The 15670-nt window shown below is 34.5% G+C and overlaps 1 protein-coding gene across 1 annotated transcript in view; it reads left to right on the forward strand.

Moving 5' to 3' along the window:
• Positions 1-15670, forward strand: part of LOC149785093 (uncharacterized) — a 121913-nt gene that overhangs the window by 77251 nt on the left and 28992 nt on the right. The window contains exons 3-8 of the mRNA XM_089978845.1: positions 5680-5858; positions 6217-6300; positions 8033-8163; positions 9827-9918; positions 10836-11062; positions 15080-15331. Coding sequence (XP_089834971.1) covers positions 5680-5858; positions 6217-6300; positions 8033-8163; positions 9827-9918; positions 10836-11062; positions 15080-15331 — 965 coding nt within the window. The remainder of the gene's footprint in view (positions 1-5679; positions 5859-6216; positions 6301-8032; positions 8164-9826; positions 9919-10835; positions 11063-15079; positions 15332-15670) is intronic.

Genomic DNA, 15670 nt, shown 5'->3' on the forward strand with positions numbered 1-15670 from the left:
TGAATTCATGCACTATTGCAAAAGTTGTTTGGAGAAACTTAAGATCATTGAGCAGTGTTTCTCTTTCACTATGTAGATCAGGGGAATCAAACCTGTTTTGACTGGGGGATCTAAACACATAAAATGCTTAAGGTCGTGGGCCGCAAGCACAAGAACAGTTCTTTGCCACTAATTTTGCATATTAAAATGCATGTTGTCAAAAATATGGCGTACATGGCTGCTGGCTGCACAATGTGAAGGACTGGGCTGCATGGGTTGGGGATTGGACTTTCCTGATGTAGATTATTCCTCCTTAAAGTTTGTAGTTTTGTCTAAATTACTACATAGAGAAGCCATCAAAAGATGAACTAGGAATAAATTATTTTTATCCAGGCTGGACTCGTCTGTCAATACTGATAGGGATGATTTGTCCTTCTTGCTGAGAATCAAACTCCTGACTTGAAGATAACAACATGAATCTAATGGAAATTGATCAACACATTAATTGGGGGTGGGGACACCATTTTTAAGCACATGATAGGCCAGTGTATATGGTAGAGGAAGAGCAACCATCCTATGAGAAGCTACTGGCAAGCTATCTCGTGTATCCATCAGTGATCTGTAAAGGTGAGCACGTGCGACCAGTTTGCCACCTGCTGCCCCAACACGTACAATAAAATCTGAGTTTTCCTATATAGATGCACCATTATGAAAGATCACTATGTGAACATGACCAGTGACAATATTTTAGGGTAAAATGTGAACAAAGCATGTTATAAAGCCATATATAAACTGCCAATGTTTATATAACTTTTTTAACCTTGGTTGCTTAGTAGAATCTAGGTGGACTTAAGGTTGTTCTGAACTGAAATTTACCAAATAATACAAGGGGGGAAAAAGTTTTTTGTTTACTTGGTCACTATGACCCAGTTTTAGTTTGGGATTGACTTTTCTGTTTTAAGTTATTGATTCATTTTACCCTTAACTTTGTGGAGCCTGTTTTTTCATCATGCTCATAAAAAAGAATGACTGTCAAGGAAAGTCAGTAATATGACACACCAAATTCTCATCTTGAGTGACTTTTGTATTTTCAGCATTTTGTTATATCCTCTTTGACCTTATTTCACCAACACTCATGAAAAGTGTTAAGTGAATGCATCTCAAGAAAAGTAACTCATCATTACCAAAGTTGGTAACTCACCTGATTTTCATGCTTGAATGATGTTAGCATCTTCAACCATTTTGTTTATTCATCCTTTGTATCTTTAAACCCATTCAGTTAGACTAATCAGGCTTTTGTTTCAACTCTACAGTGGTTGATGTATCATCTTGACTGGCAATTTGTGGTAATATCACCTTTCTCCACATGGTGGTTGGGTCATTTTCGTTGATTCACACTCCTTTGGTAACAGGTTTAAATTCTGTCCAGACCAGTGTAGGTTTTGTTGCCCTTGTTTCTATCTGTGCAAGGTGCTTAACTCCCATTTGCTTGGCATAAATTGGCCATACCAGTGTGTTTATTGTCAGCTGCCCCAGTTGCATGTTGTCTGGTTGATGAGAGATCAAACACGTCACAATGTTGTTCCAGTTGCATGTCATGTAGTTTGTGAGAGATTAAATATATTATCACAGTGTTAAATTGAAACAATTGTACAAGATGTTTACAGTGAGGACATTATTTTCCTTGCCAATATAGACTTAAAAGCATACAATATAAATTGCTTCCTTCCTGAAAGTGCTATTTGATAACATTGCTGGGAATCATGAGTGGGGAAGTCCCAGCCTGAATTTCACAAGTCTGAAAAATTTACTTTCTGGAAATAATTGTAGTTTTGCTAATGTTAGAACTAAACAAATTTGAGAAGTGTTTCAAAGAAGGACAGTAGCACAAGTACAAAATATAAATCCGCTTTTATTGTTGGCAGTGGGTAAATGTAGTGTCATTCATTTCAAGTCTGTAATCTGTGTTAGACCTGAGTTTTGAGTCAGTAATCAGTGTTCGGCTTGATGGTTTGAGTCAGCAAGTTTTAGGCTCAAGTTTCAAGTCAGTAAACGGCATTAAGTTTGAGTTATATGAATTTAGCACCAAAAGCCAGCATTTTTACTTCCAAGTAAACCACCATCACATTTGTCGAAAATTGCAAGTTTGTACAATCAGACAGTTGTTTCGACAAATAATCTACAGATTAAAAAATTATATTTACACAGCACTTAGATTGCTGGTACAAGATTGTCACTGTGCATACCATTTAAGTATTGATAGTTCTCCAACAGTCTTTAGACCAAGCTTGTAACATGTTACAGAAGGTAAGACAGGCCAGTATGATGTGATAAGAAACTCCGGTACACAAATTTAGTTTGACAGAAGTGGGTATCCATTAATTTCATGTAGCCAGTATATATTTAGTACAGGTGTTGATACTTTTGAAAAAAAATCCAAAACATTGTTGACCAGGGTTCCAAATTTTCTGAAATATACTATTCTAAAACATGAACACCAGTTGAAGATCACCAGAGGGCTGTTGCTATTAGTAATTTTACATCCTGCCAAAAAATGTTGCAAAGTTCTTTAGCAGTTCTCTGGTGGCTGTCTGGGTTGGCAATCATAGGGCAGTTTTGGTTTTCAGATGATAACATTTGTTCTAGTCGGCTGCTTTTAAAAATTTTTTATTACAGTTCCATTTAGCACAAGGAAGATCCCTATTTTGGATTCAGTAGCTTCAAAGTCAAGTTTATCGATGCTAAAAATAAAATATGCCTCTTGATGCTAAAAATAAAATGTGCCTATTGATGCTAAAAATAAAATGTGCCTTTGCATTTCATTTCCAGATGATATCTTAAGTTTTAGTAGACAGAATTCAAGAAATTAAGTATATTTATTCCTTATCTCCAGGAGAAAAAAATCTATTGGATCTGGGGTCACGTGTTCCAAGGTCAAGGACATTTACAAAAACATACATTTGGCCGTTGCATTTCATTTCTGGAAATAACTTCAGCTCTACAAAATGCATTTTTATGAAACTTGATACAATGTACATTTGTTTCTTGTGCTAATTAAAGAACCCATTTATTCTGGAGTAGCATACCTTCAATGTCAAGGCTGCTAATATAAAAAAAAATTTGACCGCTTTGGTGGCTTAAGTGGTTAGAGTGTCCGCCTGGGATGTGGAAGGTTGCGGGTTTGAACCCCAGCTGAATCATACCAAGACTTGTATAAATGGTACTTGCAGCTGCTTTGCTTGGCGCTCAGCATGAAAAGGATAGTGTTAGGACTGGTCGGTCTGGTGTCAGGATAATGTGATTGAGTGGGACATGTCTGCAGAATGATGCCCCAGAGCTAGACATCACTATAAACTGTCACACTGAAGACATATATGACTGAAAATTTGTTAAAGCTACATTAAAAATCCATATCACACACACGCACACATTTAATCCAGATCAGAACTAATTTAAAAAGAAACTTGTTTAATGTACTATAATCCTATTGCCATAGAAAGAGATTATTGATTTTGGATTTTGTAGCTTGAAAACAAGAACAGTACTAGGGGAAATAGATTTCTGGATAAAACTCAATTTTGTAAAACTCGTTTCAAGGAAATGTGGTACATATGTTTACAGTACCACTCTGGTGGCCTAAGTGGTTAGAGTGTCCATCTCAGATGCAGGAGGTCGTGGGTTCGAATCATGGCCGAGTCTTACCAAAGACTTACAAAAATGGTTTAAGCAGCTGCCTTGCTTAGCACTCAGTATTAAGAGATTAGTGTAAGGACTGGTTGGCCTGGTTTCAGGATACTCTTGCTCGTCCATGTGGCAGCAAACTCCCTGTATTCTTTAATCATGTTTTCGTTTGGTCTGGTTGATGCAACTCTGTCTCAAGTAATTTGTCACTTGACAGTTTGCAAATGTCTTGATATGGGGAGATTACTTGAATTAGTCAGTGTCCATGTTTTCAATTGATGTAAATCAGTGATATAGTGGGATAGATATGGTAGCATTATTTTTTCATTTTAAAGTTCAAATGGGTGAAAAATTTAATTAGGTGGTTGTCACTGAGACAAAGAAATCTTCATCTTGGCATTAAAAATTAAATATCTTTTTCTCAGAAGTCTTACCACAGGTGAATAATATATACCACATACTGCAATTTAATTTACACTGTGCCAACCCCAGCATAAGTTTTGTTAACCTTTGGAAGTCAGATATTTTTCAATGAGTTTCATTAAAGTACTATGTAGTCAACATTATCAGCAAATTCTAATATTGAACTTTTAGCTAACTTGTTACTACTGACATTTCTTAGGATTAAATCTTTATGTTGATTCCTGTATGATGTTTTCAACAAGGAAACCAATAGGCTTATTTTGTGCCAATTTCAGACATTTGTTAAAAAGAAAAGAAGAAAAAGGTGAAATCTTTGAGATAACTCCTTTAAATTAGGGCAGGATATATCAGAGTAGATCTTTGTTATATTTAGTTAATCAATTTGAGCAAGATCACTTGGCATTTATTGTATGGTGTATTGCTTGTCATCGTTGAAGAAAGGAAAAGGTTAGATATTTGTAGCATGGATATGACAAAAGTCATGTCTTAAATTGTTGTTTTAATCTCACCAGGCCATACGGTCAAGTGAGCATATGGTATAGTTCTTCATCTATCATACATCATTTAGTTTACACAGTTTTCCCCGCAAAATTTTATGGAGTTGCAGTGCCTGTTTGACTTAAAACTTTATCCTTCAGTTTTACTTCTGTTTTATATGATTTTGAAAGACTTGAAATAAAATTTAGTATGAAGCTTAAATTGTGAAGAAAACTGATAGTTCAGTTTTGGCTTAGATTAAGGCAACCTCTATCAAGTTAAATTTTCACCATTTTTTGCAGTTTTATTTAGTTATGGCCTCTGACTTGGAACTTTGCCCTTCAGTTTCTCCACAATAGTAGGTGAAGCTCATCATAGATCAAAACAAAAGTTGGTTTGAGGCTTGATATTAAAAAGACCTAGGTCAAGTTTTGATTTTATCATTTTGAGAAAAAATATGGAGTTACAGCCCTTGTTTGCCTTGGAACTTTGGCTGTTAATAGTATCATATGGGCAGGAGCATATGGACATGTTTCAAATACAAAATATATACAGCAATTAAGAAAGACACATACCAGTGCTTGGTTTACACATGGTAGATGAAATAATGTAGTCAAAATATAAATATTGCTTCATTGATGAGGAAAGAAAGGGTTTTTGATAATAATAAAACACTTAGTATATCTAGTCTCTGTATAGACCTACAGTGCCTGAATGTCACATGTATTACATATGCTTGGCGGACTTGCCAGTAATTAATGAAAAAAATTCTTTGAGTAAAATTTTAAACTTTATAAAGTATTCAGATTGCTTCTGAAGTTCATGTCCAAATCAGGAGAAAAAATGTCAATGGAATAATAAAAAAAAATTAGGTGACCTTGTTGTTTGTTCAGCCCAGATCACATGGTAATAGCACAGAGACACCAAAGCTGTTAAATGTTAGATATATTCAAGTTTACTGTGAGTTTTGTTTCAGAATGGGATATGTTTGATTGCAATGGCGAGTCCAAAGTTGCCGAAAAAGAGCATGGACTTGGAGGATAAGAATGCATGGTCTCTGTGACCAAGATATTAGCATGCATGATTTTGAAAATATTATTTTATTCTATTTTGTTTTAGAATGGGAGACATTGGATGATGACAATGAATCCACATTGCTTGAAGAAAGTGAGAACTCTGGAGATGAGAACGCAGAAACTTGTCCCATTTGCCTCAATCGTTTGCGAGACCAAGATCTTGGCATGCCAGAGACCTGTGATCATACATTCTGTCTGGAATGCATTCAGGAATGGGCAAAGGTTTGTATCTTTTGCATGCCAGTAATATGAAATAGTGAGGTTTAGATTATGATCATTATGATCCAGGCAACAAGTAATAACAAATTCCACAGAACTAATTTAAAAATATCAATATATACAGAGAGTAATTCTTAAAAGTAATTTGTATAAGCACATGCTAAAGAAAATGTACAAGTATTAATGACATTAAATATTACTGTTGATGTTGCTGTCTTTTGTAGTGTTTTCCAAACAATTCTCACTCTGTAGAAAGGAGATTTTAATGAGGATTTCAGTATTGTTTAGATGTTATTTTGAATATGCTTCATAAGTTACCTTGTATCGAAGTTTACATATCAGTCTGTGCTTTTTTTTCTAGAATGTGAATACCTGCCCGGTAGATCGACAAGTATTTCATCTAATTCTTGCAAGACATCCAGGGCAAGACAAGATCTTCAAGAAAGTGAGTTGGTCCCAGACTGGTTTAGTTAATACTGTAACTCGTCAGAGGAAATTATTCTGGTTGATTCATTTGTTTAACTGATCACTTTGTTTTGTCTGAGAGGTTTCTATTCCGGTTTGTCACTGGTGTCTTTAGTGAAGCTGTGTGTATAGGTTGGTAAGTGTACGTGTCTGTGCATCTGGGTGTGTGTACACAAAGATACATACACACTAGGGCTTCCGTTAAATTTCATGTAGTCCCAAGGGCCCTCACATTTGAATTTTATAGGGTCCTTACATAATGTTAAAGGGTCCCAGTTTATAGTATCTACAGTAAGTTGTGTGTCTTTGTGTGTGTGTATGAGAGAGAGAGAGAGAGAGAGAGAGAGAGGTCTCACTAGAATTTTTGTGAGAGTAGTTCACCAGCAAAAGTTGCAGTCCCCTCAGAAGCATGTTGGGAATACATGAAGTGAATAAATGTCCATTATTATAATAAAGGAATAAAGAAACACAAAACCTTGTCAGTTTTACTTATTTGTAATTCTTTAAATATTAATATCAGTTGACTTGGGAACATGCTACACAAGGCCATTATTTAGACAGTATTACATCACGCCCTCCAAAACAGAAATATTAGGCAAGGTGTCTTAATTACAGAACTGGATGATTGTGAATTTAATTTTAAATTTTGCAATTAGCATTCATGTGTTCAATCCCGAGTACTGTATTACATGTATTTTTCTTTTAAAGTTCGTCAAACTGTGTTGATTTGTACTTTTTTCTGATCTGACATGTTTTGAAGTTTGCAAAGATCCATCTACTCTAACATTTTCTGTTGTATAATGTCCACAAGTCACACTGTAAAGCGTCTAGCTTATAATCTGGTGCCATTTTCTTTAAAACAACAGACTGGTCCACTACCTAACTTTACTATAAATATAATGAATCTGCGAGGCTAAGTTCAAATTGATGAAACCCGTCTGTTTTCTTGGAAATAAAATGGGTCATATACAGTTGCTATAAATAGAAAACAAGGACAATATTTATGCATGTTTTTAAAGCAGATTCTCAAATTTATATGAGTGGAATTAAAGAGATGATACTAAAAATTATCAACACAACTGTTTTCTGATATTTTTTATTTTTTATTTTACCAAAACAGCGTAATCCATATGCTGGAGAACATACAATGTAATTTGCTGAAAAAAATGGCGTAATGATTACGACAAAAGCATAATGGCTGCCATGTATGCATTCAAACCCCAAAGTACTTATCCAAATTTGCAAATGACATTATGTCTTTGTCTCAGTGTAAAAGCATCAGATGGTAGTAATAATTATTGTCATAGGGTTGATCTTCTAATTTAATTTGAATCCTTAGCGCGTCATCCTTTTGAGATCAGGTGCACTATACTTATTTGGCTACACTCGGAAATGAACACATAATTAATGAGCATGACCTCAACAGATGGCATAGAAAATCCTTGAGACATCTGTTTTGAGAAACCTCGAACGTTTCTGTAAGCTTGAAATTTACATGGTCAGCAATTTTTTTGCATCCTTTGGGACTCTGCGGATGGAATTTTAAGGCATCATTTGTAATTTTATTGTTTCAGGGTTGCACATTTGTGCATTATCGGTATTCATTATGCAGAGACCACTGGTTTTGTAAGGCCACTTCTTTGAGTGTATGGTGTGTAGGTTTTAAATTGAGTTAAAAATAGAATAATAAACGGTTATGTGATGTATTTCAGTTTCCTGTGGAGGAGCATAATGTTTTAGAAGAGGAGGAAGTGGCAGATGAGGATGATTTGACTTACTGCGAGGTTTGCAACCAATGTGACAGAGAGGATAAGCTGTTGCTTTGTGATGGATGTGACCTTGGGTAGGTTATCATGGTAACATTTGCCTTTTATGTTACAGATGCAAAATAAATTTATGTTGTCATGGTAACAACCAACCATAAATAGTTTATCATGGCTTCCTTAGCTTTTTGTCGATGTTGTATGTAGTCTTTGAATGCTTTTCATGGTTCTTCATGAGGGATTTGACATTTACTTATGTTTTGCCCAGCAGAGTCATATTAATGACTGATAAAAATGATTATAGCAGCTGCCTCACTTGGTGCTCAGCATTAAGAGGTTAATGCTAGGACTGGTTGGCCTGGTGTCAGGATAATGTGACTGGGTGGGACATAATGCTACATGTGTGCAGTATGATGCCCCAGTGCTAGACATCACTATAAACTGTCACACTGCAGACATCATAGCGATATGACTGAATTTTTTTTAAAGCCACATTAAAAATCCAAATCATACACACACCTCTGTTTTGATGATACATGTGACAGCGAAGTCAGCTTAGGACAATTTAGGAGATTTGTGGAATTTGGTTGGCCATTGAGACACATGAGTTTGACTTTCTGATCCAAATGTCACTTTGTGGGTAGTTTTCAGCCATTTGTATGAGCACTTTTTTGCAAGTCAGTGAACATTATTTTGACTACATCGGAAAAATTATATGCTAACATAAACAGGAGATTATTTGGCTATAAATTTGGCAAACAGTTTATGTATATCTTTGTCAACATTAATCCTTTTGGAATTCTGATAATGTATAATATAATCCATATTGACAAAATTCAAACACTGAAGCCAGCTGACCCTGCTGACAGAATCAAAGAGATGTTAATTGTTTTATGCTGCTTGAATTTTGCAACAAGATTGTCTTGCCCTGTTTTAAGTCAGTTTACAGTCATGCATTGCTGGCAAGTGTCCTGTTTTTCCATATTTGTCAGGTTTTTTTGACCTGAATACGGGTGTACGTTTTCTTGGTAATAATCTGTTTACTTGTAAAAAGATTAAATTACAAATTTCTTTGCAATTTTCTGTTTAGAATGGGCACCTGGTTCCATTCTGAGAGTAAATGTATTGCATGTATGTAACGATATAGAGTTCTAAAATATGATCGGTTCATTCAAAATTGAGGCTACCTTGCCAATCTTTAACCACCATATTGGACTGCGCAAAGCAGTTGCCGCTATCACTGTCTCATCTTCTAGTCATGTTGGAAAGGATCATTGACATTTCAATAATTAAGTTACTTTTCCTTCTTTACTGATGGTTGTAGATGTTGTAAATAGTTACGTATGCATTAAGTTTTAAAAATCATTATTTTTGTCTTAATTAGTTATGTTTTTGTACTCTGAGGTTGGTAGCTATAGTCATGTGATCACAAGCAATATTACCAGAAATATACAACACTAGGAGATGGTGTGAAAAAAATTAAAAGAATAAAAAATTTCAAAACTAATTTTTTGTATAAGGGAGATTTCATTGAGTGAAAGGAGGGATGGTATACACCTCATCTCATAAGAAAAACCCTCCTGACCTGGAGGTTCACAGGTTTGTTAGATGCATGGAACCTTTCCAATAAAGGTTTTAAAGAAACAGATCTTGAATTAAAATAAAAAATATTAGTATTGCAAGGTACATTTGCTTAAATGAGTAAATAATTATTTAGACATCATTGTCTTTTCTGAATTTCAGCTATCACATGGATTGTCTCGTACCACCACTGAGGAGGGTTCCAGTAGAGGAATGGTTTTGCCCAGAATGTGAAGCAACCAGCTATAGCCAGAGTAGGAACTAATTGAATATTATTTTTCTTCTCATAATTAACTTAGAGACATTCATAATTTTCAGACGATTCTTGAGCTTATGTTAGGGCTGTTCCAGTAAAATTTATCTGGGACACAGGGAAGGCACTGTTAATGTGGGATACTCACCCATAGATGCAATTTTGAATTTTCTTATCATTTTATTGTGAACTCTGTGAAGTCAAGTTTTCCTGGCATTTACTTTTAAAACTGCCTTCCATTTGTACCATGTTATGTTTAAATGGATCAGCCCTTAGTGGGATGTGAGACATAGTCACTTTCTCACTGCTGGCATTGCATCAACATATTATATTTTTTGCTAAAGCTATTTTTTTGCATGTATTCCAGAACCCTTTTTAGATTATAATCATACTTGGCTTGAATGATTGTGAAGCATAGACAATTCATTCTAAATGTTTGCTTGCCTCTTTTACCTTTTGGGGTCAACAGTCATATAAATGTTGTGTTTAGGTTTTGAGTAAAGTTTTATTTATCTGCTTATATTTTCTAAACTTTAGATAGGTTCCCGTCATACTTGACATGAATCATTATGAAGCTAAGACGGTTCATTCTGTGAGATTGCCTTATATTGAAGTATATGATACATATAATTTACTACCATTCAATGAAAATGGATCATGTCCATACTCACTCTATAACATAACAGTGCTATAATGAAGAGCCATACAATGAGGGAGTGCTGTATATATAGCTATCTGTCAGCTTGTCATGCATTTCCTTGTTGTTGTTCAGTGTCTTGGAGAGAATCAAAATAGTGTTAGAAGGTACCACTTTTCCAGTCATAATTGACAGTATATTTATAATCACATAATTTTTCCATCATTATAGCAGACAAATGTAATTTGCTGTGTTGAAATTTTTCTGATCCTTTTGCAAAGGTGTTGCAGAAGTAATTGACGACTTTGAAGAAACAAGTGAGCTAATAGCTGAAAATCGAGACCGACTAATGCCAACACGTTTACGAGCCACCGTCACGAACACCCAGGCACAGCAAGCCAGGCATTTACACCGAAGAATTCCTAGAACTCTGCTGAGTGAAAGAGTTCGTGAGGCAATCGAAGAAACACGTCGTCTTAGGATACGGAGAATTTTGTCATCTTCAGAGGTGATTTCCATTGTGTTTTAATTTCTTTGTATTGTTATATTTGATTGATGTAATTTTGTTCATTTTGTCTTTTCCTTTACTTGATCATAGACCAGTGTGTAAATACATTTGAAATGCAATACAGTGGTCCTCCTCTTGAATGGCCCCCTCCACCAGCGGCCACCCACTTCTTACAGCCAGAACCCCTAGGCACCGATGAGTTTGTGTTCAAAAGTACTCCTCAAGAATTGTTGCCCCTCTAACATGATCAGCGGCCAGCATTTTAGTACAAAAATGTAAAATGTTCTCCTCACAAGCGGCCACTTTTTATTTCAAATGTCCAGAACCAATAATTATTCATATCGGAAGGTAAGTAATCAGATTATCTCTACCATTGATACATGTCTTCTAATGTCCGGTTTCTGTTACTGAAAGAAGTGTTGACTAAAGTACATGTAACACTAAGATTAATATTATATCACACATCTTTCAAGTTCTTCTTTTTGATGATTACAACTGGACATAATTTTCAAGATCATAACATGGTCAGCATAGGCTGAATATAGATTTTGTGGATTAACACACAGAGAAAAGCTAACCTTGAACAAAACAGGGTACCAGACAAAGACCAAAAAATCACGTGACAATACATCTATCGCTTCCTTTACAAAGAAGGCATTTAGTCGACTCTACAAAAGTTTCATCTGTGTAATTAAATTGCATACAGTTAGCAACATCCGAATAAATCATTACCAAACATTAACACATCATCACGTAAACAGAGACATTACTTTAGGAGACAGCAGGTTATTCTAGTCAACGACATCGTGGGGTGGGAAGTGGGTACTTGCAGAACAGTTTTATGTAGAAAAGACTTATAGAACAATTTTACACTGAAAAGGCTTGAATAAATGTCATAATCAATAAGGAGATTATTCAGCAGCAGTGGGAAAATGGAGCAAATGGAAAGAGAATTATGTATATACCAAGATTTAAATGATGTTTTTGAATGGTTTTGTAATGTGCATGACAACAATAAGCGCTCGCATATCACGCTTATGTCAAGAATAAGAACTGTTAATGTATATTCAAGTTCAAATAAGTCTATTCTTAAGACAAGAAGAACCTTTTAATAATTAATGTTATTTTTAAACAAAGATATTGAAAGAAGATATTAAATGTTTTGAAGTATGTAGCTTTCTTACTACGTACATTACATATACTTCTCACAAAAAATGTAGTCCCCCTCTGGAAAGGCCAGCAGTCCTATAAGGCCACTTTCCCAGTGCAGAAGGGATGGCCGTATAAGAAGGGGACCACTGTATCAGATGTCTGTAGTTGTTTGGAGGCATTAGTTTAGTGTGGGCTAGTTCATAAATAAAAGTATAAGGTAGGCACTTTTTATATAAACTCACTAACCATCAAGTTGTATTTTGGAATACCACATTTGTAGGAGAAAATGCAGTGAAACACAAATTTCAACATATGTTTTGGTGGTAAAATTGCCATCCACTCCATTCCACCATTCATATTTTATTTCTGCATTTGCCAATACACTATTTTCCATTTTCTGGTGCAAATTTGTAGGATTGAAATCCCATACTTTTTTGAAAGATAAAATTTAAATCTTGTACACTGTTGTATGTTTTACAAAGGACAGAACTCAATCAAATGGTGAAATAATTTTTCATGTACTTTTTTGTTGATATGGGATAGTCTGTTTATTTGACTGGCTGTCCCACAGTTGTTTCTAAGCATAACTCCAAAACCATTGAATATATCTCTGGTGGTGTAGATGTGTCTTTTCTATTAAAAATTCTTCAGTTTCAGTATTTGGTAATAATTTTGTTCATTTGTCTTTTGCTATTCACAAATCTTCATTTTCAGTGATTTTACCGTTTTTTTTGAAAGTCCGTTTCATTCATCCTGCCATTGTTCATACTTTTATTTTTTGTGCACAACTCCAAAATTGTTCAAGTATCTCTGAAACTCGACACATATTAGACTAGTGGTCCAGTGTAAAGTTTTCTATTTAGATGTTGTCAGTTAAATATTTAATCTTTTTTTTTGGTCAAGTTGATATCTACTCAGTAGGAAATGGAGTGGGGATGGGGGGTGTATCTAACAGTGTCTGCCTTAGCATTTTCATTCCTGGAAAATAACTCTGAAACTTGCATTATTTTAACCAAACTAGGCAAGTATGTTGTGTAGAAGTGCCTTTTGTTATTTAAAAAAATTTGCATTCAGTATGTTTTAAGTTGACTTAGACACAAAGTGTAGCAAAATTAGTATATAAATTGAGAGTGCTAGACCAGAAGTGGTATACGATGAATTTAGTGAGTTGGAGTACAGAATACATATGGTAGGAGTCTATACATTGCACAGTTTGTTATTCACAAGTTTTCAGTTTCAGTATTTTGTGGGTTTTTTTATCAATTTTTCCTGTGCTCCATCTGTCTTTCAAAATTTGTTTCTGAAGTAAAATACATATTAAACTAAATGGTCTAGATATGACTATGTAGACTATGAAATTTTATACACATAATTGACTAATGGTCTAGATATGACTGTTGTAGACTATGAATTTTGGTACACATATTGACTAATGGTGTAGATATGACTATTGTGGACTATGAATTTTGGTACACATATTGACTAATGGTCTAGATATGACTATTGTAGACTATGAATTTTGGTACACATATTGACTAATGGTGTAGATATGACTATTGTGGACTATGAATTTTGGTACACATATTGACTAATGGTCTAGATATGACTATTGTAGACTATAAATTTTGGTACACATATTGACTAATGGTGTAGATATGACTATTGTAGACTATAAATTTTGGTACACATATTGACTAATGGTGTAGATATGACTATTGTGGACTATGAATTTTGGTACACATATTGACTAATGGTCTAGATATGACTATTGTAGACTATAAATTTTGGTACACATATTGACTAATGGTGTAGATATGACTATTGTAGACTATGAATTTTGGTACACATATTGACTAATAGTCTAGATATGACAATTGTAGACTATAAATTTTGGTACACATATTGACTAATAGTCTAGATATGACTGTTATAGACTATGAATTTTGGTACACATATTGACTAATGTTCCAGATATGACTATTGTGGACTATGAATCTTCGTACACATAATTGACTAATAGTCTAGACATGCCATCTGTTTAGAACTTTGAATTAAGTGGCTTTCTAGAGTGAACCTACTTGTAGAAATTTAGATGCTTTATAAACTCCCTTTCATACATTGTATCCATCTTAGTGTAAAGTGGGGAGGAGGAGTGAGAAAGGGAGATAGAGGCTTTTTACATGCCTGCAATAAGGTACTGTATATTATGTTATAATGTCTGTTGGCTTGCACTTGTTGTAAGGAAAAATCCTTTCAGTTTTGGAGTTAAAAGGTCAAGGTCATGAATGAAAGAAGAAAAGTGGTTTCTGCACAAAAATGTCAGTGATCTGCATACAAGACTGTTAACATTGTTGTATGCATATAATGTGTCGCTCCAGTACTCGTGTTATCCCTGTGACACATATTCTAGAACAGAAGTCACATATCACCTAAAGAAAATACATGTATTTCATAAAATACAGCATGAGTAAAAGGAATTTCGAATATCTCTCAAGTCTTGTTGCACTTATTATATACTTTAATTTGGAAGGCTTTATCTTCCTAAATTTGTATGCAATTCATTATTTCACTTTTCGAACTTTACCTTGAGCTGGCACTACGTAGTCACTTTTGTGCTGGGTTGCCGTTAAATTTATTTTATGCAGTTTCAATTGTGCATTGGTAGTTCCAATAACATTAAAAATCATTGTATCTAACAAATGCCTATTAAGTTGGTAGTTTCAAAATGAGCCTGTTGTATGAAAAGGTTTACTATAATAATAAACAGAACAGGTATTGCTTGTGATCTTTAGAAATTTTTGATTTTCTTGGAATCATGTTATCTGGATTTTCTGATTTTTGTTTGTTTTTACTTTTGTATAATAGGATGGTGAAGAAGAAGAGGAAGAAGATACAGAAGGGACAATGGAAGAAGAAAGTACCACTGAGACTCCATCGTCCACAGCAGCCAAGAAAAAGCCAGTTACACGAAAGAAGACTACTCGTAAAAGAAAGACTACAAGAAGGAAAAGAAAGGGAAAAAAGAGGAAAACAACAAAAAGAAGGAAGAGGAAGACTAAGACTGGAAAAAGAAAAACTGGAAAGAGACGAGTTAAAAAACGTAGTAGAAAGACAGTTGTAAGTGCAGTTGTAAATGATCTGTCAAAAAATTGTGCAATCTTTAAATTTTCGTGAAATTAAAGCAGCTTGTTTGCAAGAAAAAGGTTCAAAAATAATTTCTGTATACACACCACTTTACTTCAAAGTCTTAAAATTTTTGCAAATCTAGATTCAATGTTTGACAACAATTTATTCTGTTAAATCTAGTTTCGTTATCAATTTATTTTACTTGTCAGCATTGTGTATGTGTGAGAGAGAGAGAGAGAGATATGATATGATTGACAGTTATTTTGTGTTGGAATGTGTATTATATTGTGAGCAATTATATGACCATTTTTTTAGGGAATAATTTGGCAT

Source organism: Sinohyriopsis cumingii, chromosome 13 (genome assembly GCF_028554795.1).
Source record: "Sinohyriopsis cumingii isolate HCF-2022 chromosome 13, ASM2855479v2, whole genome shotgun sequence".
Lineage (NCBI taxonomy): Eukaryota > Metazoa > Mollusca > Bivalvia > Unionida > Unionidae > Sinohyriopsis > Sinohyriopsis cumingii.